Consider the following 27,704-nt stretch of genomic DNA (forward strand, 5'->3'; position numbering starts at 1 on the left):
CGACTGCAAACTATTGAATGAATGGAATAACTTATAGCAGAAAAAATACTGCCGAGGAGATCGGCAATTCTTTTCGTAAAGGACCACCTTAGATGACTGCATGTTTCTGGAGCGGAGCAGTCACAGGCACCGAGGGACCAAATGTGGACATCAGCGAGCGTCGCAACAGACCCCTTTTTTGCAGTGAGGAGTACTCAAACGATGCTACCATTGCCGTAGCACATTTGAATGGTCCTGCAAAGTACTGTTTTGCGTTAGCCGAGCTCTCAGCAAGAGGGTGTGCCAATCCTCATTAGAAGAGTTCCCAGCACCGGCTCGGTGGAGTCCGTTACAAATATATACGGCGGCTTCTAAATGAAATGACCTTGACGAGAGAGAAATAGGTGTTTCTCAAAAACTGCTCTCTTCGTCCCACAAGCAAGGCTATCTTACTTCTTCAAATGAAGAGGATCCGAGAGGATCTTTGAGCTGTTCGTGAAAAGCACTACGAGCCCTGTTGCTTTGTTCCCAATCACACATGTCTCAGAACAGCAGTTCAGCCAAGAAAGATCGACTCCCATATTCATTCGACGGCCAATGTACCTTATGAAATTGGGAAAATTGCGAAATAAACCAATCAGATATGGACAGAGGTACATGATGATACTTCATGACTGGTTTTCCCACTGGAAAAAGAATCCCGTGATACCATCAAGTGGTATCCTTTCTTGAAACAATATCACCACAGCTCTTCAACGACATATGTAGCAATGCGGCGGCAAATTGGTCATTAAATGAGATTTGCAATCGTAAATGCTGCGTTGGCCAACTTTCTCATAAAATGATACTTCAATAAAATAAGGCCGGAGTTCGGTGATTGGCCCAGAGGCCTGCCAGGTTGATAATATGGATGATATCATTGTGCACGATTTATTTATGAACGTTTGCACCATGATTTTGGAAAACCTGCATTTTGAGCGGAGCTGCTTTTACTGCTGTGATGTAGTAATCCATTTAGATTGACAGGTCAGCAACACCATGGAAGCCTTCTTCTCCCTGTTTCATCCAACTGCGTTTTAATTATTGAGTAAAGTATATCCATTAATTCATGTTCGGTCACCAAGATCATCAACTTATGCCCTGTCGGATTATTCCAGAAACTGAACGGAATACGATTGTTTTTGGTAAAGAGTTAAAATAGGAAGAGGATGGAGTGATATTATTTTATTAGCATTTTTGGGCCCCTTGTTTGATATTGGGTGGTGTACTAAAATATCGTATGAATACCCAACATCAAAAGCAATTTGTCACAGCAATTAGTTTGGGGCAAAAGGCAACACTGGATCAAATGAACGGCTGTGTGACAGCTTTTCAGCATCAAAATGAAAGCCTTCTAATTTAAGTAGCTTTTAGTAACGAGTAATCATCATTTGTGTAACCTGCAATCGAGTGTCATGGATTTTAGCGTGTTAGATCATCAGTGAGAGGTGTGTCATCATAGAACCCGAGATGCCTTCCTCGCGTTGAGCATTATTCCGTCCAGTAAAAACACGGACCATTACTATCTGATTCTTTGTTCTAAACAATTCTCCCCATATCATTTGACCTGTGTGACCGTTACATCTATTGAGCGGGCAAAAAAAACATCGTGGAAATTCCACGCAAGCGTTCAGTGGTGATTTTTCTTGCAGAAATGAAACGGCCCATGCTCTGAGGAAACTTTTTACTCTTGTTGTACACCGGCAGCATCTCCGCATTTGGCATGTTGGTTTCGCTGACCCGTCTGCTTCCACGGCGCTAAGTCATGTGACGATACTCCCTATAACAATTTTTTCTACTGTTTTTCTCTCATTTAATCCATTACTTTAATATTTTCTTTTGGATTCTTTACAGCTGCGTCGAAGACTAATTTCGAATGTTAGCAGACGTAAATAAAAGGAAGCAATGGATGGTGCTGACTTCACTGATTGGGCTTCACTCCCAATTTTCAAACCTGCTCACTTTACTCCGTTGGGTGAAGGATCTATCAAAGGATGTGCTATTGGAGCCCCTGATGTTGATTCGCATGAAGTATCGGTAGCTTTAAATATCATTTGGCATACGGTTGTATTTGGCAGATGTGGTTTTGCACTATTGGAGTAGGTACTATACTATTGGTAGTATGGCCGCAAAACATTATCACATTTTTCGAAGCTTGATGGCTCTATTTTAATAGATGCTGCCATTCTCAGCACCAAGTCACTCCCTTATTACAAGTGGCGAAAGTCATTATCGAATTGATGAAATTAAATACAATCCCTTGGTGATTCGTATTGCAAGAATCACAACTCTACAGTACCGAATCACTTGCAGCGATTACCAAACTTCCTCCCGATTGGGACCCCACTGTTGCAAGAAATATTGTTACTCAATTCACATACCACCACAATATTTCATTTGCTAATGACAAAGTCTCCGCCCACCATTTTGATCTAGAAGCAGTTGCTAGTAGCTCTGGATCACATCCGTTAGCTTCTGACGGTATGGACCCATTAATGAAATGAAATCCGAGATGAATGACATGCTATTGTTGTCCAAATTGGCATACCCGGGTAGTGAGCGTTTGGCACGACAGCCAAATTCTGCGGATTCATTTTTTTGAGCCATAGCATCAACCGCGACAGCGTTCTAGATGTTTCGCAACGTAATCAGCTTGTGTTTCCTCAGCCAAGCAAGGAGCCCAGTAACCTCTCTTTAAAATCCAACCGCCTCTAGTATGACTTCAGTGCTTTCCGTAATAGTTGGCCTCACCTTGGTTCGTTCAACGGCTCAATTTTTCAATCGGGTCGGAGTCCTGCCATTGGCGACATAATCGATGAGCTCAAAAATATTGCTGATGAAAGATATCTGAGTTATAGATCATTGGTACTTGTTCATTACGCTCCTCACGGTGCAGGTGTAACTTCAAACCCATCGTTTACATAAAATGGGCATGGATTTAATTAGAGCTGGAGTTCCTTTTTTTGAATGGTGAATTAGCTGGAAATCCATCCGCTCCAGGATTATATGCATGCCTTGTTACCCCATCTACTGCTCGGTAATTTACTACCGATTGCCGTCAACGATTTGGTTTTGAAGGTGAGAATCGTTCATCAGATATAGTCCCAAATCTATCGCATTTCAGCAGCTGGATGATAATGTGTGATTCGTCACAAAGAAAAAGGCCCAAAAGTCATCGATAAGTGCCCCACATCTCCGACCAGCGCTTTTCTTGTTTTTCCCGCAATTGATATGACTGCTCCAATGGAATTTCCACCGTGGATGAGATTTGTTTTTTTTTCCGAAAGGTTGATGATTGCCGAAGATATTTTGTTGTTGTTTTAATTAGTAGCGAAATCTTGGCTGCCGGCAGGATGGTAGAAGGAGTGTAATTTCTCCATCCACGATTGATTAGAGCGGATCATGCTGATGGAAGTGTTAACAGACTCGCATCGCAGCAGTTCAAAAATTTGTTTTCGATTTCAAACAATCGAACATGGATTGTCTGTTCGTGCAGAGTGTTTTCAAAGTTGGCTTGTTGTACGTTCGCAAAAGACAATCGTGAGGAGACCCAGGAAAACGAGGATTGGTACTACTGCTCCCAATTAACTTTGGCATGATGCGGTGATGAGGGAGCGGTTTCCATGAACTGGATTTCCACCAAAGATGCACCTTTATCCAATTCACTTTTGAAATAATATCCGAGCAGAGCAGCAAGTCATGCAATGATAGAGGAGTATGCACTTGCAGTTTAAACCGTGATCGAACCACAGAACAGGCAAATGAGCTTGGTGAAACAAGTGACCCTGGTGCTTTTGTTGAGTAGCACAAGAATAGAACGGCGGACGCAGTTAACAGTCCGCATAACAGCTGTGGGGTTGTCAGTTTTTGTTGCAGTTGTACCTATTGCTGCTTGTGTTATGTCGGTTCGTCTCGCCCCCGCTAGAAATGAAAAAATAACTGATCAGTGATCGCTTCACTCGATACAACAATGAAATCCTTCAACGAGGGTGCAAAGTGTATTGACATCATCCAGAAGGGGAAAGGAAGCATAGTATAGAAGACAGTAATTCGCTTTTAAAGAAATCAGTTGCAACCACTGACGGTACTTATCAAGCTGTTGATCTTGTTGCTGGTGCTTATTTGGTTATTCAGCAGCTTCTTCAATCCAATAGAGTTCTTCAAAAGTCCTTGCTGAGGTTGAAAAATAGTATAATTAGTTGACGGATCATCGAAGCAATACCATTGGAGACCAGTCTAATCAGACTTCTTTCGCTCTGCCCTCATGGCTACTACTCTTGACAAAATGCATCAGAACGGAGCCATTTCATACTGTTGATTGTCAAACAAAGTTTCTTGGACCGTGTGAGAGCAACAAGTATCTTTTCGGTGATCTTCCAGCTGGAACAAAAGGATTTGGAATTGCTTGGGCGGTTTAAATGATTTCGGTACCAACTAGTGATCCTGCCGTAGCCGGAGTAGTCGCTCAACGATTGTCTCAGCGTATCAATATGATTAAACCGATCCATTTATTGCAGTGATTTCCCATAAAATTGTGAGAGTCACTCTTGTTCAACCAACTTCAATGCCATCTTTTGAAAATGAGGGAGATATGACAGCTGCCTTTTAGGATGCTGTTATCGACGCAAAAAGTTAGATGGAACACCCTGAGGAACTTCTTAATATCAGTATTCTGCAAAAGAAAGAAAGTTCAACAAATCAGTTTTTGAAGGAAAGCAATCTTCTCTTTCATGTCTAAGAAAAATCGTCATTCAGTCCAATTGTTTTGGTTACAGGAAGCTTCAGATCAATATGGAGTGTCATGGTGTTGAAAGACTAAGCACCACCGTTTGGTTGGAGTGTATGTGAATGGCTGTATCTGGTCAGGTATGGAACGCTAAATCCCAGCAACGGTTCAACAGCTGAAAATGGACAGGCCTCTTTTGCAGGCTACACCAGCAATCAATAACTTGTACATTATCCGTTTTGAAACAGAAGACTCGGTTTTCGATGGCGAACAATTAGCACTTATCTGTTTTTTTGTTGGACTGTTCGTTTTGCTTTGAATAATTTAACGCTTTATACTGCGTTTGCTATTGGGTTACTCATTCTATGTCACGGCGCACCATTCAAAATCAATTCAACTGGTGAAAAACCATGTTAGGCTAATTAAACTCAATCTCACTACCTATTCATTAGAAAGCAACTTCAGTAGCTAACTAATTTCGATACTGTGACGGTGATTCGCACAGAGTCAATTGTGATCGAAAATCTGTGGGTCGATATCCGTTTGTCACTAACCAAAAGTCTGTCACTTGGAGCACCATGAACCAGGATTTAGCGCGATTGCTCATTTGTCAAACTAAAGTCATTTCACTTACTGAAGCACTCAAAGACGCTGTGGTGCTGATGATGGTTTTCACATTTAGTGACGCAAATGGTGATAATTCAATCATCGCTTCTGATATCAATTTGCTATCAAGTCTCTTATCCATCCCTGCAATCACCGCTACTCAATGCATACTTCAATCGTGCATCACTTTTTGAGAACCGGGTCCAATCTTGCGATTTCCCTCGCAATAGATGATTTCTAAAAAAGCTGCTGGATTGTTGACCTAGGCGGTAAACAGATCGCCGTTGACATATCATAATGAATTGCTTCGATGATTGAATTAAAGTTAGTTTTAGCATTGTTGCTCGATACTGTGCTGAATTGTATGTCGTTTCTAATTTTCGTCAGATGATTGATGTTTGTCTGATGTTTGGATGGATATAGTTCTGACTTGATCAAGACTGGCTTCATCGACCAAAACTATAGTAATTCCAAAACAGTGACAACTGCGATATATCACGGATTGTGCGATTTCAGTTTCAAAATGATTAATTTTGATTTATGAGGTACTTCGTTTTTCATTTAATTTTTGACTTATTATATTTTTTTTCGGTTTATTCTTGGTTGGAGATTCATTGAACGTTAGACCCCATGAATGTGGCTTCATCAGTCATTCCCAAAAGAGGTGTGCGCAGTGAATGAAGCAGACCGACGGACCAGCTATCGTTCTAGACCAACATATCTGAAAGACGGCGCAGCCCTCACTGCTTGAGAGGTTAAAACGGGTTTTTTACAGCAAGCCGTTTGCAGATTGTCAAAACAAAATATTTTGCTTCCGCGAGGTTGCAGGTTTTCAAAAGACGAGGTTGGGGAACAAACCGATTGCACTCCGCACGTGATCAGTTTCCTGCGGACAGCGTTCCTTTTCGCTATCTGTTAACCGCTGGGGCAACAAAACCGAATGATCGGTTGTTTAATCAAATGGCTGACTACATCCACTCGCGGGTCTGAGGGCTCGCTGCGAGATTAAGTGGGCCTATTGTAAGGCTTCAGATCTCAACGCTCAGTTCCTCGGTGCCTGTCACCGCTGACATCGAACCGCGCTGTGTTACTTATCGCAGGTCCCTATAGATGAGCCTTGGGTTCGGATCTACGGATTGTTTCCAATCTTGGATGTTTCCCCCAATTTATTATTTTGGACTCGCTACATCACAATGAAATCAACTGCAGACCGTGAACCCTTTTTTTTGCCAACGAAAAAAAGACTGCTTCAGTGCATCTATCTGCCTCTGCAGCATCCAAACTTTCAAGGAAAATCCACATCTAATACATCAAAGTGGATTGTTCTTGCCCATATTAGCGTCTATATCAGCATAAAAAGAAGCAGCTGTCAGATTCACTTGACGATGCTCCAATCCATTTGAAGCTGCAACAGCAAAAGCTGCCTATCCCTTTCGTACTTGACTACCACACGAAATTACTGACGATGATCAATACCGCTAAGAAGAGAATTCCCTTGAGCACCTATGCTGGTTTTAGCATATTCGGCAGACGCCGTTGAATTCACTGCAATCGCCCAACGAAATCCTGTTGAGTTTTCTCCTATAAATAGAAAATCCAACAGGATAGTATTTTTGCGAACAATGCTTATAGCGATGATTGACTTGAGTTTTCCCGAATTGCGTCCCGCAGATGTCGTCTAGCTGTAGAAATGGCAAACACAGCAGCAGCAGATTAACTCAGAGGAGACCAGGTTTTAATTATAAGTCCTGAGTCATTTGTTAACTAATTCTATAGATTTTCAAGGTCATCATTTTTTTTTAGACGAACTCTTTCAATGGAGAGAGATGTTCAGCAGCTGATGGAACACCAGTCTCAGCATCAACAACTTGAGTGGTATAGTCAGTCGAAGGGTGAGGTTTCTATGATATTAATTCATTATCTTTGACCCCAAAATTTCATTCACCATCAAAGAGCCGTCTAAATAATATTCATTTTCATTGTGGAGTTGAAGATATGCTATATCAAGACAGGTGTTGTCGCCTGCTTGTCATTGATAGCAGTCGACTGATTTCTGCTATTTCACCAGCAACATATGCAATAGCTGAAACGGCAGTTGGAATTGGTGGTTCAGCGGCAGCGAATGATAGATTTTCAAATGACATTTGGTTTGCAGTTCGCGCCAAGAACAAACAACGTCACACCTGTTATGACGAATCGACAGTCTTTAACAGTGTCCAGCAATGACACAGCCAACAAAGTAACCGAAGAGACATCAAGCAAGCTAATTGGTTTGCATGATATGATTGGGGTTGATGGCTTAGGCCGCACTTCGAAACACCTTCAACAGAGGATCAGATTATCGCTTCGTACAAAAACGTAAAAGTAAACGTCAGGAGACCGCCGTCATTGATGGAAATCAAATACATCAAAATCAGTGCACACTTCTCAACATTATTTTAGAAATAATCAGGAAACTTTTCTACAATTATCACTCTTCTGGCCGTTGTGCTGATTGATCTTCTACGACATTCAGTGACCTCATTTCTGCATGACTGAAAGTGCACTGTCATCTCATGACGATTCTGTCCGATAGACGAAGTTCGGTCAACAACTTCATTGTATGCTCGTTATTTAATCGAGCAAAATGAGATGCTTCAAGCAATTATCATTTGGTAAATATAATATAATTTCGCGAGTTCGTCTCATTTAATTTCCCTGTGGCATTTGCAGCGACCGACATTTCATGAGAAACCCTCACAATAAATTGAAGAAAGGAACATTTTCCAGCAGCATCAACGGCCTTTGGAGCACGAATCTCAACATTGCGAAGTCCAACAGTAGCGCTAGCGTCTAACCAGGCAACTTTGTTAAAATTTTGGTTCCTTGTTCTTTCCAGCAACACCGACTTTCTCAACCAACAGCAGCAGAGATGCAGTTGATTTGGGCTCAACCCCTCCAATAGTTTGACGTCCATAGCATGCAGGTTAAAGTCAATTACCAACGATTAACGCTAGAGCAGCACCGGCAACGACATACTCGCATAATTGCTTTCCTGCAATCTTACAATCCAATGTTCCATCCAAATAATCAATATCATCTTTGAAGCACAACGGTGCTGTTCATTAGAATCAGCTGCATTGACATTAAACTTGCTTAATTGAGAGGCTAACAATATCCTTCTACCAATCCACCATTAACTGCATTTCTGTAAAAATAGATGGCAGATTAACGACTGCGTGGCAAGTACCATCTCTCTGACTTGAAAAACAAATTAATTGGCAAAAGCAGGGAGCTCCAGCGCCAGCCTTTTCGGAACCACTTGAATGGTAATGGACAAGTTTCGCATTTAACATCAGCATTCAAGATACTTTCATTGACAAGAACGAAAAGCTCGTCTGAGAATTTTTGGGGGCATTTTGATCTGGGACAGCAAGACAACCATTGAGTGGATCCAATAATTTAGCCGGTACTGGTCGTGGTGGCAAACTCATTCAAGGCAAATGATGGTTTTGTTACAGGCGGAGCATCTCAATCATGTTCCGGTTGCATTTCGGATGGTATCTCCCAAAAGAGATTGTCGAAGTGCAACCCGAGATTTCAGTAACTGCATCCTCACCAAGTTGACTAGCCAGAACTTTTACTTTAGTAACTAACGTTGTGCTGAGGTATATGCATGTTTTAAGAAGGACTTCGTTGTTAGTCGTGTCTGATTCAGAAGCAGCACATCAAATAGCGGCGTCTTACTCTGCATTGCACCTTTTGCGGAGATTGCAAAGATTGACCATCTTCCGCGAAACAATACCAGCTTAAACATTATTGGAATCATATAGTATTGTCAAGTTGAATAATGCTTCACAGTTTCCCCACCGATTCTATAGCATTTGATTTGATGGAGCCGCATCGAATCAGCCAGTAACCATCGTATGAGAAAAAAACTTCACAGAGAGGTTAACAATGTCTAACCGGACGTCATCTTCGGCGATGGGCACTTCGGTTGATATCCGGTTGAACCAACGGACCAAAATGAGCCGCTTGGTGATTTAAGACAAGAGCCCCAATAGTAATGATAGCAGCATGGATTACTTTCACTAATTTTCGGCGGGCATCTTTCGTGATATCCGTGATAATCCATTTAGGTCAATTGATCATACTATATTAAGGTAACGAATTGCATAAAAAAAATAAATGTGGAACTGATTGGCAGGCCCTTCCTTAAGGCACTCCGGAATTGCAAAGACCATTGCTGAGCTGACAGGTCAAAGACATCCGCAGATCAAATGTTGAGAAGCGGGAGGCTCACAATTGAAATTGTACTTGAATTAACTCACCGGATAAGAACATCGGCGACGTTGTCTTTTGTAATAATATAACGAATTTGTGTCACCTTATTTGAAAAATGTTCTTCAATAAAATGATATGGAATATCAATATGCTTCGATCGATTATTAGTATATGAAAGAAAACAAAGGTTGAAAATTGAATGAAATTTTCAAAGAAAATTAATAAAGGCTGCTGCTGTTATATGTTTATCCAAAAGAGTTCGATAGAGAAATTTTCTTTTCATTTCTCAGCCAATACTACATATTGAATTTTAGTCGATAGAAACCCAACCGATTGTTGGTTTTGGGTAGACCTTGAGAGGATGTTGCTATTCCAGATTGTAAATAAGCTACATCCGCTTTGCTTTTGATTTCGTCAGTTGGTAAGACGCTGCCACTAGCAGTTGTTAGCTGAAAAGATGCTTCCGCAATAAACTTTGCGATTGTTTCATATCCTCCTTTCCCAAGAAGACTCAGATCAGCTTGATACAATTGTTGGTTATTATTATTATAATGAATGGACATGGTTCTTGTTTGACAATGATATTGATAAACTCGGTAAACACCAGACAAATGTAGTGTTGATGGGCTTGATATATCTGCCGGAGGTGATGAAGCCAAAGAAATATCATTTCTAACATCAGCGTCCGTGATTACAAATGAAGCAAAAATTCATCTGCAATTTGAACGATCTTTTACTTCAATGATCTTCGATTCAACATGATCCTTAAATCTGTGGGCCAAAGATGTTGTTAATTTTCTTTATTTTTATACTTAGAAGTTCATTTCGGTTGTCTCAATTAAATTGATGATTGGACTAGTTTATATTAATTTGAAAAAGCGGATTCCATGATGTGTTATCATTTATGGCAAAGCCGCTGATAAGTAATCTTTCGGCTTCTTCATTATGGTCTGTCAGTTTTCCACAATTTCGATATCTTCACCACAAATATCGATATGAAGCAACTTCAACTAGAAAACAAAAATGAATCCAACACACTTTGAGAGAAGTTATTCTGAGCAATAAAAGAATCTTTGCTTCTGTAGAACCAAATGATTGGGGCTTGCTTCAAATCATGTAAACCCTTTTTCCATTTCCAGACATTGTAGTTTGGTTTTGATCATCTGGCAGGAAGCTCAAGCACGACAGGATAGTTATTCGGTTCCTTCAAACACACCTCCCGAAATCTAGTTGGCATTAATGCAGATGCTATTGGCGGCTATTCAGAGCATTATTTCAAAGGTATCACGAAACCAAACTTGAATATACTCATCAACATAGATACCGCCAACTACTTCAAGAAATTCTTTCACTATTGATTTCTCCTTAATCTTTCAAAGACATTTGTTGTTCGTCTATCAATAAATCCCAAATTTTCTTTGACACATTTGTCTGCGACCAAAGATTGTGGATGTATCCAATAACGACTATCGTCTTCAATTGAATTTTCTTTGATTGCCATAGCCACTAGCATTTTTGAACTTTGTTGATTTCTTGAAACAAGAGAGGTGAATCTTCCAACCATATATTTTGATGTTCACACCAACAAATGAGTTTCTTCGTCAGCAAAAGAGCCTATTTTCTTCTGTCAAGGGCCATCATTAATTTTGGAATCACTTGAGAAATCCTTTGTTGGTTGCAAAATAACGTTTTCTTGAATTGGAGATGATTTCCATAATTTCAAGTGATCATCATTTTAAATATTAGAAAAAATTATTCTTTGAAGATAGATTTTACCTGTTCGGACGCATTCGTCAGGTGGTTACCTGATGTTCATAGTTGATCTGTGTTTCATCATAGAGTTGATTTCAAGAATAGATAGCTTGGCGAAAAGCAAACAAATTATTAATGATGATTCAACTAGTCGATTAGTAACAAGTTTATTTGACGCATCTTAATGAATGGAACCACTAATAGAATCTTAGTATTTATTTGAAGTTGCCATAAAAAGTAATACCAATATAATTGCTCAGCGGCTGAGGCAAGTGAATATCATTCTCATTATTAATAGTTTTGTCTGTTGAGTGCGACAGAAAAGTTTGAAACAACGAGCAGTAAGTTGATAAAGAAACAGTATAATTATTTATAAAGCGCTTTGGAGCTTCAAGATTATCAACCACAATTGAATTACTTGATGTGAGTGAATAAATATGACTCCCTCTTTCAATTCCATTTCTTTCGAACTTTCTGCTCTAGTGCTTCTCAAAAATAAAATTAATTTTTGTTTGACGAAATAAAATGAAGAAATGTACCATTGTTGTTCTTGGCTAAAATTTTTTGTCTAACATTATGATTAGAAACATTCATTGGAGCACTAAATGCTTGATGGACATTTACATCCCTTTTGCATTGCTTAAGAATTTTGAGTGTAAACCAAATCAGTTAGTTCTACACATTCTACGATACAATTCCAGTCATTCGTTCAAAATACGGAATTGACAATGCTTCTCGGTTTTAGAACTTCGCCAATGCAGGATTTGATAAAATGTTAAACTTGTCATAACTTTAACTTCTTCAATAATCATTCTTTATCTATTTGAATATAATGATTTCGGTGTTTACATTTACTTTAGATTTACCTTTAGTTGTGGTTATCAACTTTTGGTTCAAGCTATTCTATTCCTACTCATGATCCATATCAATTTTCAGTTAAAACCTTTCATCATTTCATTTTGAGCTTCATTAAACTGTTTTTCATCCTAATCGATTAAGACATTTCATGATGCTACAGCATAATATGCTTCTCTCTTCCTCGTCTTCCATATTCTATGATTGTTTTTCTGAATGTTGAAATTTTATTTTTTGGATTCAAGACAAGCCATTTTCTTTGCTTAACGTCTTATTTGTGATAAGAAGAGATACGTAGCTTAGTATTTTTATAAATAGTGATTTTAAGGATCGAGCGAAACATCATAAATATATCACTAGAGCCGTCATATAACTAAGTTATATATTGAATTCTACTAATTAATTAGTAATACTAATCTAGGTTATTATTCTCATATTTCACAACTCACCGGGTATCTTGATGCGATTCGCATCCCGAGAAAAATTGGCAGGGGAGTTGAAGCAGCAATGAGCGCTGTTTGTCAATCTGAAGTAATTTGATATTACGAACTAGGTAATGGAATTCAGCTATTCATCATGAAGGCTTCAGAACCTGCTCAGTGAAGGCAATTTTGATGAAGCTAAATGATTTAGAGAGTGCAGAAATCCATCAAATATTGAAAAAAATATCAAAGAACTCAAATAGAAAAGTAACAACCTTATAGTGTATTATCCAGGATTTACTTCTATCGCTCATTGTGCTGCTGATGGTTCAACGGGAAGAAACGGTATTGCGAAGGATCTACGAATCGATGGTTTAGCTGAGAACGCATCGGTTATTACCAACTGAATGGCATTTATGAATTACTAACTTCGTCATAGAGATAATCAAGCAAAAAACAGATGCAAAGTAAACAAGAACATCAGCATCTTTTAAATTGAAGAAGCACTTGAAGGAAGAAATTAGTATGTCACCAAAAGGTAAATCCTTCAACTGTGGAGCTTTTGGTCATTGCAGCACAACGTACAGAATCAGAATCAGCTGCTAATGCAGTAAAAGAATTTAATTAGTTGAGTGTCTTAAAGACTTCAAAGTTGTTGTTGAAAGTTCATCAAAATGAAATTTTAAGAAAATTAATTCAATTGATCTTGACTCTCAGGACTGCTTTCCTTTCTATTTAGGTACAACTACTGATGTTCGAATCAGTGCTGATCTATTGTCTGATCTAAAACAGCAATAAAGACAGCTAAAATGTGCGAATGGTGATGATATTTGTGCAGCAGAATAACTTGCGCTTGTGCATTCTCTTTAATTTTCTGAAGGGCAGTCTGTTCCTAGCCGGCCAACAAGTATCGCTAGTTGGATGAAGCTGGAGATTATCGGTAAAATGGTCCAACTGAAGGAATCAAACTCAGAACTGCCAGAGTTCGTCTGAATATTGCTGAGGGAAGAGGATCAATTAACAATGCTTTCTAGGGGAAGAACAGCTGCAACATGATTTCATTCTGAGCATCCCAGATGATTTGCTTGAAGGTCACAAAATCCTCTGCGAGTGTTCTTAGGATCATTTGAATACATTCAACAGAAATCAATGCACTCCTTGTAATATTTATAGTGCAGTGAGGAAGTGTGGTAGTTCTTCTTTGGTTCCGAACAGAACACAGCTTTCAGAATTACAGAGCGACAACATTTATATTATTAGGGACCATACCACGGCTGCATTGGGTGTCCACTTAATAGTGGTTATTGATTTACATTTACCGAACATCCATTTAATTTCTTCGATGGTGAAATCTTTTTGTTCAAAAAAGAAACAACTCGATCGTTACTGGATCACGCTTATTTTTTAGAATACTACTCAGTTTACGAAACAAACCACCTTGTTTAATTAAACCAAATGAAGAACGGAATATCAACATGTTTCAACTTCTCCGCGGCCAAAGCAGCTCCGTCTATCAAAATACTGCAACTCCTTTATCTTACTAAGATCAAAACCTAGATATTTAAACATTCAATCCGAATAAAAAATACACCAATTAATGATTGACTGGAATGCTCCAAATCAATAGTGGACTTAGCGGTTCCTTTTCATTTTTTTCCGCACAATAATATGAGAACAGCTGTGATAGCGAATCTTCAAGTTAGACGTATGCACAAACAAAAACCACTGCTAAAGCAGATGCTCCATTTGGTGTCAACAAATTTGGTTTCAATCATGATGTCACGTAAAAAACTTCAATGAATGACATCAATGTCACAATTCATCCATTCAACTCATCGAACAAAATTGCATTCATTCTATGCCAGATCCGAAACAATGAATGTTGAACATGTTAATTCAGATCCGAAAATCTAAATTAATTGTCCAAGTCAAAAGATTCAATAGCAGTTGAATTCATTGGAAAAGCCAACGGTGTTGATAATGATTCAACGACATCTTGGTGATCTTACTAATCATCGATTGCAGCTTATCTGTCGATCTCAGCCAACGAAATCATTGATAATTAGAAACCATCTAATGAGTGATCCTTAGAAGTATATGGCTTGTATAATTGATTTGTTACATCATTGCATCACGAATCAGATTCGGTTGGTGGTGCTTTTGTTGTTGGATGGTATATATGAAAATGAGCGTTGCAAAATATTTTAATGAGAAGTCAATCAATTCAATTCAGTACATAATTCAAGTATCGCAGTTGTTAGGATATATATTTCGTCAATACACCTGTCAATCATCATAGAACATTCTTCCAGTGGAATAGAATTAGTTTTGCATATCATATCAGAATTATAATGTGAAGCTGAAAAAATCAATTTTTGAGGAACGACGATGGAACGCCACCTACTATAACGGAGGCAATGACAGATTAATGAGGATTCAAAAAAAGGAATATTTTTCTTTCCTTAGACAAGATAGGAGTGTAATCGCATAAGTTTAACTACACTTACCATTAATACAAATGTAAGAATAGCATATTTTTCGGTGCAAATCGATCAAGTGCAGATGCAAAATAGAATAGTTTGAAGTGAGGGTGACAAAGTATCAATGGAAAAGTGGAATGGCTTCACGGCGAACAGAGAGCATGATGAAGATCCATAGACTTGAAAATGCAACAAATATATCTCTTGATTAAATCCTGGTGATCTAGAAGCTTGAAAGGTAGTTATTATGGTACATTTGGTAATTGGAATGAGTCGCGCAAAAGTTCCAAAGTAAAATGTTTCATGTAGATAGATTTTGTCGGTTACCACATCGTCAAAAATGGTAGACAAAATTGAGAGATTTAAAGAACTTGAATAGAATTATTTTATCATCTTAAGATGAGCTTGGAAGTAGATGTAGCAACTTACCTGGCAATAATGCATCGTTATTGTACTTAGTTTTAATATAGTTGAGTTGCATTTCGTTGTTCTAAACAGGTTCTGCAATAAAATGATATCTAATTCCAATATGCTGGCGTTGATCGTTCAGTGTATAGATGAAACCAACGTTTGATGGATGATTGAGTACCACCATATTGCTTAATATTGGCCACTGACTGTTTAAGCTCAGTAAATATGGTTTTAGAGATTAGACCGCATTCCATTTCCTCAGTTAATGGGACATTGTCAGCGTCAGTAAAAGGCAGCGCATCAATTGATTGCATTTATGAATAACTTCGAGAGAAGTTCCCATTTAGCAATGTTGGATGTCAATTTCACTTTCGGTTGGGAAATAATCATTTGCCCATGCACTGTCACTACACCAATGATAGTTAGAGGGATCCTTCCAGAGGTTAATTTTCTATTGTTACATATTCTTCTTAGTCAGGAAGTCTAAGATTGGTATGAATATGTTTAATACTATTACTATGGTAATGAATGGAGAAGTCCGATGGTTAATAAGCAATTTGTGAATCTCTGAAAACACCAGATTGATGAAGCTTTGATTCACCACTTAGCTCTCCTCTTAATAGTGATGTAACAAATGGGATATCCCATTCATCTGTACTTGCCATAAATTATAATGTACCAGCAATTTAATTTGTTTCACAATTATTACTGGAGTTACGCACTGAAGACTTAAACGAGATTCGAAATTTTTGGTTAAGACCGTTTTGAATCTTTTTAAACTCGGCACTTGAAAATCCTAACGAATCATGTCAAACAAATTGATTGAAGAGTTTTTTGTAATCATTAACTGTCTGCTCAATGCGAATCTCCTGGAACGAATGTCAAGATCCCATAGCTTTTATTGCAATATGGTCATGTGAAAGGTCATTGGCTTCTCAAATTCGATTCTCCTTTTAGAGCAATTGTCAAATGAACAACACAAATGGATACTGATCATCTTGATTTCCAAATCCAACATCAATCAATGAACGTGTGACAATCGTTTTGAGTAGGTCAAAGATGATTTGGGATTGCCTTAAACCAAAAGCGTGCGGATTACATCAAAGGGGCAACCCGTTGTAGATTTTCTTTCCTTTTTCTTTGATATGAACTATCCAGCTGAGAAATCAAGATAATCAGCTCAATCAAATTGCTTTATTGAAAACGGCGGTCGTCGCATTAAATTAGCTGACATTGCAGTTTGTGATGGTAGCTAATGAAGCGAATAATGTCAACCGATCCAATTTCGTTTCAGCAGGATATCCATCATTAATGCATTGGCGAAGGATTTTAAGGCATCCCTTCCCAACATTTTCTGCGTCCGTCCGGTCAGCGGCATTTGTTTCTCGTTTACCTATCCATGCCTATGTTTCTTCCGCATTGTGTCTGCTAGTAATGATCAAGGAACTAATCACTACACATTAGTGTTGTGACTTGAAAATATTTCGTTTACTTACCAACTATGTATGTTGTTTCTTGTGGGGCTGTCACCACTTCTGATTGTAATCTACGAGCAGATGGTATGAATATGCGATCACTATAAGAAATCTTTCATCCACTGACCGTCAACAAGTCCTCTATTGTACTTGGGTGCCCTTTTGTCGGTTAAATCATCACCGCTTAATTAATTGGAGATGTTCTTAATTGATTCATGATCTATCTGATCCTGTTGATAAGAAGGGTCTGTACGTTGTTTGGTGATCATTTCTGTTGAGCCGATTTTCATTACGGATGTATTAGAAATATTACATTGTTTTCATAGAAGGATTCAACTAATTAAACAAGATGAAAAAATTAGATTACGGACAAACTCGTTCAAGATATCATACGCAATAGCATCGGTAATAAAATCCGATTTCTCTTTGGATGTAGCAGTGGATGAACAACAAATATGATCGTTCTACGGCTCACTCATTTCAAGATGCCTTTCATTACTACATTTGTAGGTTGATGTCCACAGATGAGCTTTAGACTAAAGATGGGTGGCTGCTCGAGAAGTAGTTGACTCAATCGTGAAGCGGCTTGCTGTGTCAATTGTTTTTGTCAGTATTAAATTCTTTCGTTAACCTAGTTAAAGCTAATTCGCTGGTCACATTCAACTTGTTCGCAATGGATTAATTGTGTTTTCCGCAAAATGAATGCAGTTTCTGTTGATGAATTACAGGCCAGAATATTCACCTTTGGTGTGAGTCATAACCATTTTTTCTTTGCCTTTTGGTTAGAAAAATACCTTTTGAAGACCAGACTGGGCAACCTGTTTAAATTTGTTTCAGTTAGTAGGAACACCTTCCCTGAAGTCTAATAGTAACTATTGACTGAATCACATTGTTCCGTAAAATAGAATCTCCAAATAGAATGTTCCAAAAGTGAGTTGGAACAGAAGATGCAATCATTGGTTGAATCACATTCTGTTGCCACTGCTTGTTTCTAATCTCAGTTATTCAATTTCGAACCGGCAATTGACTTGCAATGACTTCATCGATGTAACGCTTTTCTTTGGAAATCATTTCAAACATGATTGCGTGGAATTCATTACTTTATTTCATGATGAAAAGTGTTGTGTTTCTTAATTTCAGGAGACAAGTGTATAATGAAGCCAATTCAAGTAATGATGCCCATGTAACTGGTCTCAACCTGAGAATATCACGCACAATAATCTTTAATTGATAACCTGTATTAGTGAAAGAATAGGCCCGCTACAATTTGGACTAACTAACTCCGCAAGAGCATTCTTCCCAGTAATAAGCTCAGCATTGAGCTGCGAAATTCGGATAGCTGAGTTTTGTCAAAACTGAAAAACTCGCTTCGCAATTTAATTATGGCAGGTTCTATGTCTCAATGAGGTGGAGTCATTTGGTCTTAAAATATTTATTTGATTCGAGGAGCATTGACCGTCGTTCAAGTGATTTTAGTGCAAATCACATTCAGTGTGAGAACCTTATCGGCTTGCATTGTTCTTGCGGTTTAACAACAACAATCCATTGATTGTCTCTTCTACCGCGATAACCTCCTCATCGTGGTGAATTCATGGTTTGGCTCCGACAATCTGAACATTGATGCTGTTCTCGGCCATATTGCCCAAACCTATCTATTTTCTTGGTGAGTTGGGAGTGAGCTTGGGATCGGATAGAGTCAAAGAACGAACATTTACACCATTCTCTCATATTCAACTATTTTCACTATTGACCACGTTAAGTAATATATTTCGATCAACATCATAAAGTAATAGTTCAACATCGTCTACAGCAACAATTGCTTTACCTAAATCAAGAAAAATGTTTTACATTAAAGCGATCAGCAATCCAACGAACATGTTTCAAATCTAATTTTGATGAGTTTTCAATATTCATAATTGGACTCTTCGAAATACTGAATTTGTTAAATCGTCTCATCCGATTGATATTCCCAAGGCTGTTTGCAATTTCTGCTGCGGTAACCAAATCAACCACACTTGAAACATTTAACTTTAAGAAACGTAATATCGCCTTTCTCAAAACTATTGATGAACTTGATTCAGTCCCATCAATTTGTAGCATTTCTTCTATTTTAGAACTGTAACCGTTTCTGAAGTTGTCATTGATCGAAATGGATTCAATTTAATAAGTGACATCGAATCAGTTGCCGGTCGTCAAATGATTCTAAGATATTTTTCAGCATCGTTCAGTTTTCACTGAAGAAAAGCAGCTTTAGCAGCCTCGTCTTTATATCTATTGGAATTGGCTAAAGCAATCTTAACTATAGATTTCAGGTTTTTGTCAATCTATTCATTAATTGCTGAGTAGAGCACGTTTCGCAGAAGCTTAACTTTGAGAAAATTTCCAAGACTCAGAAGCTGTTGATAGATCATAATGATTGATTGAACACTTTTTACTTCATTGGAATTTCAAACTAACATTGATTCTGAACCGGGTTTGATTAACTGATCAACAGGTCTCACAAATTTTCTTGAGAAGTTGGATTGGCTTCAGCAGCAGCAATGATTTAAGTCAAGACTATCCTATCGGTATCAACGAAGTTCACAATTCTCTCACTGCAGCAAGTGCTCAAGCACAGTTATTCGCCACCAGTCACAATCTTATAATCTCGTTTGATTGACTTGCGAGAATGAACCCATCACTGTCATTGTAGCCGATGTGACATTTAGCATGGAATTCAGTGGACGACACTTCACCTTAAACTTTCTAAATTATTTTCGTATATTATTGCTTGATATAGTTCTGTAAATATATACTGCTAAATGAATTGCCGATAATTTTTGATATCGTAGAACATTCGATAAGAAACACAACTAACTCGAAAGATAAACAACTGTCTGTGCAACTACATAGCAAGTAAATAGCAGAGCTTAAAAAATGGTTGTATCTTGAATGAAATCAAGAAACGATCTCAATAGGAACGCCTCCTTTGAGTATGACAGTTTCAGATTGCCGAAGCTATTCGTTCCCGAAATCGTAACAAATCATAGATGCATATCATCTAAACTAAGGTTTCTGATAATGTTGAACCGCACCAATATGATATCTTCAATAGAAGGTAGATACGGCACTACTGTGAAAAAGGATTAGATTTAATATAAAACGAAAGAAGCGGTGACTTTAAAAGTATAATATTTTCACTAAGAATAGATGAAGGTATGATAATAATAGTAATCGAGGGCTACATCAGTAGCGCATTTGTTTATATCATGCGAAGAAGCTGTTGCAACAATTGATGTTCTTCCTAACTTGAAATTCGACTGTTCGTCACACATCATTGAAATGCAAAATATTTGGAGGTAAATAAATCTCTGCTGCTTTCATAAAGTGGATTGTTTATTTAAATATTGTCAAATGAACGGAAAACTTCTGTCGCCATTATTAATCAATATGAAAATATCTGATCCCCTATAGCAATTCTTTTCTTTATTATCGACACAATTGATTGTTACCGATTCATTTTTAATATCACGGTACTAGTCAGCTAATTTGGGATAAATCGATTCCACGCTTTTTAGTAGGTACAAACGGCAATTTGGATGACTTACTTTTGCTATAATAGTCAATTCAACGATGTTTCACTGTTTTGTAAAATCATTATATTAGATTGTTCTCCTTCATCTATTAGATTCAAAATTACAAAATGCTAGTAACTGCGACACGAACAGAATTATCTGCCGTCAAGCATCTTCTGATCCAATTATTTCATTGATTGATCCTCAACAGCCATGAGCTTCACATCATTCACATCTACCACCGCTACCATCGTGGATTTCAAAACTGCACTCAATGAACAAAACTTGAACTGGTATCTATTTCATAACATTATGAGGTGTTACCTAAAGTTATTGCATTTCTTTTTTGTTTCTAAATATGCTGATAAATGAGACTATTCTATTCTAACGTTGTCACTTTAGCTATTATAAAAGAAAGGCATTCTATTTTACAGCTGAACATTGTTGAAATTCCGGTAAACTACTCTAACTATAATTATCTGGGATCTCGTAAAGCCAGCTGATCATGTGTAAAACTGTCTCATTGACACAAATGGGTCCCTGATTCGGCATATATTTCATTTTACATCTTTTACAAACTCTTTCATTCAACTTTATCGCTGTTTGTGATAAAGGCGGCGGTGGTTACTCCGTATTCTGGCCAAATGATGTGATAACTATGGAAATGACTCTGATATAAATAGATCAATACATGGAAGACAGCAAAGAGCTCTCTGCTAAGTAATAATGTTCGATTACTTATTAATACAGCTTAAATGTACAAGTTCAAATTTCATCAAGAAGTCGCCACATTGACGTCATCTTGTAAACTGTTAACTTGCGGAATTACAGTCGGTGACAGCTCTTATTTGAAAGAATGGCCCAATATAAAAATATTTGAATGATCCATATTCTCATTTGTTGAGCTTTCTGGAATGCGTATAACTTGATCCAGTATTGCATTCTTCATACTCAATGGACTAGCCCGTTGCATGAAAATCGTAAAGCAAAACTCAAAAGGCACAAAACAGGTAATGTGCCGGGTGAAGAACTAAATTTCTGCCCCCAAGTGATGCAGCAAAAAACATAGCAGACCTAACAGTTTTTGCTATTAAAAGAGATGTAACAGCATTCGATCAATATTTTCAATGACCTCTAGGATCGTGAAATGTGGTCTGATCATCAGTGTCATATTTGGTTTGCTAAAGGTGCCTTTACTTCCTTCTGTTATTGCTTCTAATAGTTCGAAAGATCACTCTTGATCAAGTTTGGTAAGAAATCAAGTGTATCTTTTATTTTGCGCTAACGATGAAATCAAAAATAAAATGTTGGTAATGACCCCCCATTCTTTTGATCGTTGCTTTTAGGAAGTCCCATCGCGTCATCAATGTCATCTGTAACTTTTCTGGCAAGTAAGTCATCATCAACGGAATTCAACGTTAGACAACTATGTTAAAGTCGAATCAAGGTTGGGCCGTCAGTAGGAGTACGTTCTGCGCGCTTTCGCAAGATCTTGTGTATTGCTTTGACTCAATAGCATGAAGATGCTTAATTTTATGCAATCGCCCTTTCAATGTTTAGACGGTGTCCCTTGTTGCCGAAGTTGCAGTCGATCGATCAAAGCTATCCCGTTAAACAATTGGCCCAATTTAAAGTCATAACTTATTATCTAATTGGCGGTTAATGACGCTGATAAAGGCGGCGATCAACGGAATTAATGTTAATTATTGGGAATTCATACCTGAGCCATATTGATCAATAAACCAATGGCCATGTTCGCCGATGAATCTTTTTTCATCAATTGCTCCTTTCAATAGTTCAGGACCATTTGATTCAGGTTTAAGCATTGAATACCTTTTTCTCTTCTAGCAGTATGACTGTTGCTGATGGTCGTGGAACTAATAAATAATGATTTTTTTTAGTATTAAATTCAATTCCGTGGTTATAAGAGGATAAGCATTACCATTTTCCTGTCCTTGGTGAGCAATCTCAGGCGAATGAGTGAATGGATCCACTTTGACTTTGAATGGTCGAAATGCTGTGTTTCATCAATCAAGGAATCCATTGATTTGTGGAAGCGGCCTTGGCAACTTTGAATTTTCATGTTGGTAGCTCGGTTGAATGTTTTTAACTATTTCAGCAAGACCTGATAAGATGAGCAGATCGTGATTCCATCTCTTCTTGCTGACGTGACGATTCCTACCTCATTTGATGAGCTTCGTGGATCCGATGATCATGATCGGCGAATTGGTATCAGGCTCACCCAGTTGTGAGCAAAGAAGCTAGTCATGAATGTTGACTCAACTATTGAGTTAAAAGCAACTCAATTAGTGGTTTGTTTAACAGTGATCACAGAAATGCAATGAAATTTTTCCTATGGTGCTGTAGCTCAGGACATGCAACTATGATGGATTGACGGTTTACTCAGCAGAAAATTGGTTATCATAATAAGAGCAGTTCACTGCTCAGGTCGACAGTGGATTCACAGACAAAGAAAGATACGGTTCTGTACAAGTAGTTGAATCGTTAGAGAAGCCGCTTGCAGATTAAAAGCTTTCAAGTGCTATTGAACTAGCTAATTCCAATCGATAGTCTTAATGTATTGTTGGCAATAATCATGTTCGCAAAGCATTGCTTGTGAAGTTCCTTAAAACATTTGAATTTTCAATTGATGAATTAAAGCAACGTAATGTGCCACTGAAGTGATTCAGATAAATGTTCAGACTGATCATTTGATTAAAGAAGCCCCTTCGAACACCACATGGACACATTCGTTTTTAGCATTCTTGTTCAGTCATCAAAGGATTATCATGCAAATTGCTAGATATAGTATGTTAGACTGTTATTGTGCGATGAAATCAACTGTCAAATTGGAAGCTCCCAACAGTGATTTGCATCACTGAAATCACTCGCTAATCCCATCATCATTTTTTTGTGAGTTGATTGTTTCAATTAAGATGTTTTCTTTCTTGAAAAATAAATCAAGCGCAGCGACTTGATTGATGTAATCTGTTTGGATTCAGAATTGTGTCAAGATGCCTGCGATGAATTGATTATCTGTTTGATGAAGCAAGAAGATTTGCTTCGTAACCTGAGCGGGCCTCTCAAATAATAATGACTCATCAATTAGTAATTCAGATGCATCTGACTTGAACATGTGAATGTTACCAGCAATAATACCAATTCCATGTTTTGAGTCAATGAACCGGTCATCCTCAACAGTAGGCCGCACTGAATTAGTTGAGATATACTCCCCAAACACTACATTTTTGAGTGGCAGCATTTGCTTTGTTCTGCTTTGTTCAGAATGTGAAATGAAGCTTTACATTCGACTAATGATTTGTTAATACCACTATAGGTGCAACCATTGTTGGCTAAGATATTGATTCGATTAAAGAAGCAGTCACCGTTGGTTTTGTGAATTGCAAGCAACAAATATTTTGTGTTGAAAAGCTAATGACAGTGCACTCAACAACCTCAATTTGTCATTCTCCCACACTCAACAACAGCCACACCAATTTGAGCAACCGATAGTTCGTTTCCTTGGCTGTGTACGCAATGTAATCAGGTTTGGCCAATGTGACAAGACCAATGATCATCTTTCGCGTGATTGGAGTCATTTCGAAATTTAGTAGTTTTAAACAAGAATCACTAGCCGTTATTCCTACTGTGCAAGCATCGTCACCGTTCACACCTTTGCATAATGTGTTTGCTTCGTAGGAATGAGGCTTCAATTCCACACTGATATCAAAGTGAGCTACAGCATTAGAGTCAATGCCGTATTACTTCATGGCAGTCATCATTCATTAGATTGACTTCGGGAAAACCATAGCTTTTTCTGTTTCTAACGACAGTTTCGAAACCGTGACACAACATTGGATTGATTGAATCGTTTGATTTGTTTGAGACCTTTCTGTTATTCTGCAATTTCTGCTTCAACTGCCAGACCCCCAACTTATGAAACATCCAGTATTTGTCAATTTGGTATTTGCATTGCTAAAGCCATTTCGGAGTGATATTGATTTGGATAGATTTGTTGGCAGTCTCTTTCTTCTCACATCATTTCATTTTCGGATGATGCCGATCACTCATAGGAATCGCTAATTCGTTCGGCCGTATTGAGATCATTGCCAGCTGAACAATCGATTTTGAGATTGATTTCAACATCCTTTGTATCGATTTTCAACAGCACTCGAAACCCGCAGAATATCTTTATGCTGCTGAATGAAAGCTGAGACAGTTGTAATTTCAAATTTCAACGGTTTGCGATTGAATTCAAACGTTTGCGGCTTTAATGGAACTGTAAGCAACAACACTTTTTTAATAACGGGTAAGATCACAAAGTGTTGATTCATCTTAATCGCATCTCATTACCATCGGATCTAACCGAATATCTCACTACTTTGCATTAAAATGGGGCCTTGAGTGATGACTCAAGAATGGGAGCAGATTATCTTGGAGTTCCACAGGCATTGGTACAAGCGATTAGTTCGATTTTCGTAAACTGCATCAGTATTAATGCAACTGGTCTTTTTCGTTTGATCCAAGCTTCAAAAAGCCGCTGTGCCTTACCAGCTTCAAACGTTTCAATTGTCTTTGATGGAATTGACCGATAGTTGTTTTTACCGACTTTGTGGCCAACATCGAAATTGCGAGCAGATTTCACCATTGTATAATGAAAAAAAAGGAAATCTGTTGATATTTGAAAGATTTTGTACGACAAAACTATAAGTTGCAGTTCCTCAACATATTCTAGTATACAATTCATTTAAATCGTGTCTCCAATAATTTATTTCTGTGACAGTTCATTCGTGAACAAAAACAACGATCCTAAAATCAAACAATTATCAGCGATTTTCATACCACAAAACATAAGGTAATCATATGGATGGGTCACCCTGCGTTGTAAACAAAAAAGCATCTTGAGTTGGAAACATATCTTTGAACCTGGGTAATCCAGATGATTGATAAAGTTCAACCATCAAACTAGAAACCATCTTAATTAGATGACATTAACTAAAATCGGAGAATGGTCAAGAATTAAAATTGAATATATTTACCTATAGATAGATGTGGTGTAAGTGAGTAACCGGAATAATTATATGAGGCAATCGCTAAAGAGTATACCGAACAATGAGATGGTCAAAGAAGCAGGTTAAAATCGTAATGAACCTAATGTTAGATCAAGATTTGTTAACTATATTAGATGTTCAAATCTTGAGATGCACCAGATGTAAAAGAATATCTTGCAATAAACTGGGCTGTTGGAATGGAGGTGCGAGATAGTTATAAAGCAAAAGGATCGAAGGTAGTCAAATTGATTCATTACGCAACCGGATCTCATCCGAACTATTTCAAGGTGATATAATTTAACACTGATCAATATTTTGTCTCCTAGCAGCAATCTGATGTGGATCACAAATTAATAGTACAACTTAGACAAACAATGAGGGATAACAAAGAAAGTTAGACAGACCAAGGAAAAAGAACAACATATAGAAGCCCCTGAATAATGTGGTGTAAAGTTGAAATAGCGATGGTGTGAATGTGCTAAAACCCCTTGGAATTATTGAAGATATTGAGCAACAACTAAACGAATCGGACTCAGGAGAAATTATACTTATTGATGCAGCTACGCAAATCTCATTGATTCGGTTTGTCGCTGGTTATCCATAGTTATTTAAATTTAAATGAAGATAACTCAATCCAAAATGGAATCTAGATGCGCTAAAAACTTTGTAGCAATGAAAATTGTTCTCACTTATTGCAAACCAAAAGAGATCAGCTGAAAAGAAAGATGTTTATTCCCAATAGACCCAGGGGAATCAGACGAAGAGAAATAGCCAAAATACTTCAGATAATAAATATTATCCATGAAACAACTGCTTTTTAACCGATTAAGCTACAATTTTTTCAAAACGATCTCTTCAAGTGTATCGCAATAAGTACGTTGTTGCTTGTGCTCCCACCACTGAATTATCATTTATGAAAATTGGTAGTGTCCAGTGCCGCAGTTCACAACTTCAATAGTTGCCAAATAAGTCGCAACGCGGTATTTTAGCATGGACCAATGGTCTTTCCAGTTTCTGTTCAAGCTCCTGCCATGCTTATGGATCAAAACAAGATGTTTGAAATAATAAACGTGCTCCTATTGTTAGAAAACAGCCCCACTCATTGGCTTCACCACAGTCTTGAATGATCTTAAACCAAAGCATAACGATGGTCGAATGATGATATATCAAGGTTTGAGGCAGAACTCTAGTTGATCAATTTCGATAAAAGCCGCAGATAACTCCGTTGCTGCAGATCCAAGAGATCATGGTAATAAAGCAATGACCATCTCTTATCAACAACTTTGCAAAAAATCATATGGGATATATCCAAGATTCCTCGAATGAATCAATATTGGGCGGACAAAAAGTTGATAGAAGATTTCATTAAATCAATTAATTAGGACATCCAAATGATCTTTCAACTGCGGATAGTAGAAGAGATGAACGCACCTGCAGACAAACGATTTGAAAGAGGTGCTGACTCAGCACTCCCTGATGCTATTGATCAGACATATTATTGATCATTTGCTTGTGCAACAGTTTTATGGCCAATTCCGATGGATATGATATTTGATTTCCAACGTGGCCTCTAAAAAGACATTAAGTTTGTCCATCAAATTGCCATCTTTTTCGTGCTCTGAGACTGTTCTAATATGATTGTCAAACCATAAACTGGTTCATTGATTATTTTTATAATAATGTACAATTAGATCATACTGATTTCGGAAGATTTGATAAATAGGAATAGCCATGAGGTAATGAATATCCAGTGAAAAGTTCTTCGCAAATAGCAGTTGAAGGTATCCATGATGAGCCAAATAACGCAATGACGAAGGCAAGTCAACGTGGCTTCTTCACCATGTGTTACAGTAGCTTGCCTTGATGGACGTCAAACAGTCAGGCACGTCTTGAGTTGCGATCTACCGAGACAGATTTTCTTTTCATCAACGGAAATAATAAAAGGTTTTTGGTTCTCCCAGAACATAGTAAGTGAACCAGACAACCCTGCAGCGGTTAGCAAGCTCCTTGGAGAAGATCATTTGCTTTGTCATTTTCTCTTGATCCACCCACTCATAATCGAATCAGCCTTATTCAAACTAAGCATTATTT

At 37.9% G+C, this 27,704-nt stretch overlaps 3 protein-coding genes across 3 annotated transcripts; all 3 read right to left on the reverse strand.

The window, feature by feature from the left end:
• Positions 1–1,377: 1,377 nt before the first annotated feature.
• On the reverse strand, positions 1,378–10,176 carry ASCRUDRAFT_10608 (uncharacterized protein; the record flags this gene model as incomplete). Its single annotated transcript, XM_020188639.1, has 2 exons — positions 1,378–1,418; positions 9,939–10,176. The coding sequence occupies 2 exons, from the start codon at positions 10,174–10,176 to the stop codon at positions 1,378–1,380; spliced, it is 279 nt and encodes a 92-aa protein (XP_020044308.1).
• Positions 10,177–18,738: 8,562 nt separating this feature from the next.
• Positions 18,739–22,388, reverse strand: ASCRUDRAFT_10609 (uncharacterized protein; the record flags this gene model as incomplete). The annotated part of the gene is made up of 4 exons (XM_020188641.1): positions 18,739–18,833; positions 18,880–19,136; positions 21,881–21,941; positions 22,283–22,388. 4 exons carry the CDS (start codon positions 22,386–22,388, stop codon positions 18,739–18,741), a joined length of 519 nt encoding a protein of 172 aa, XP_020044309.1.
• A 1,172-nt stretch (positions 22,389–23,560) lies between these two features.
• Positions 23,561–24,341, reverse strand: ASCRUDRAFT_72999 (uncharacterized protein; the record flags this gene model as incomplete). Its single annotated transcript, XM_020192141.1, has 4 exons — positions 23,561–23,802; positions 23,868–23,994; positions 24,057–24,282; positions 24,328–24,341. 4 exons carry the CDS (start codon positions 24,339–24,341, stop codon positions 23,561–23,563), a joined length of 609 nt encoding a protein of 202 aa, XP_020044310.1.
• Positions 24,342–27,704: the final 3,363 nt, after the last annotated feature.

Source organism: Ascoidea rubescens, assembly GCF_001661345.1.
Source record: "Ascoidea rubescens DSM 1968 unplaced genomic scaffold ASCRUscaffold_22, whole genome shotgun sequence".
NCBI classification, from domain to species: Eukaryota; Fungi; Ascomycota; class Saccharomycetes; order Ascoideales; family Ascoideaceae; genus Ascoidea; species Ascoidea rubescens.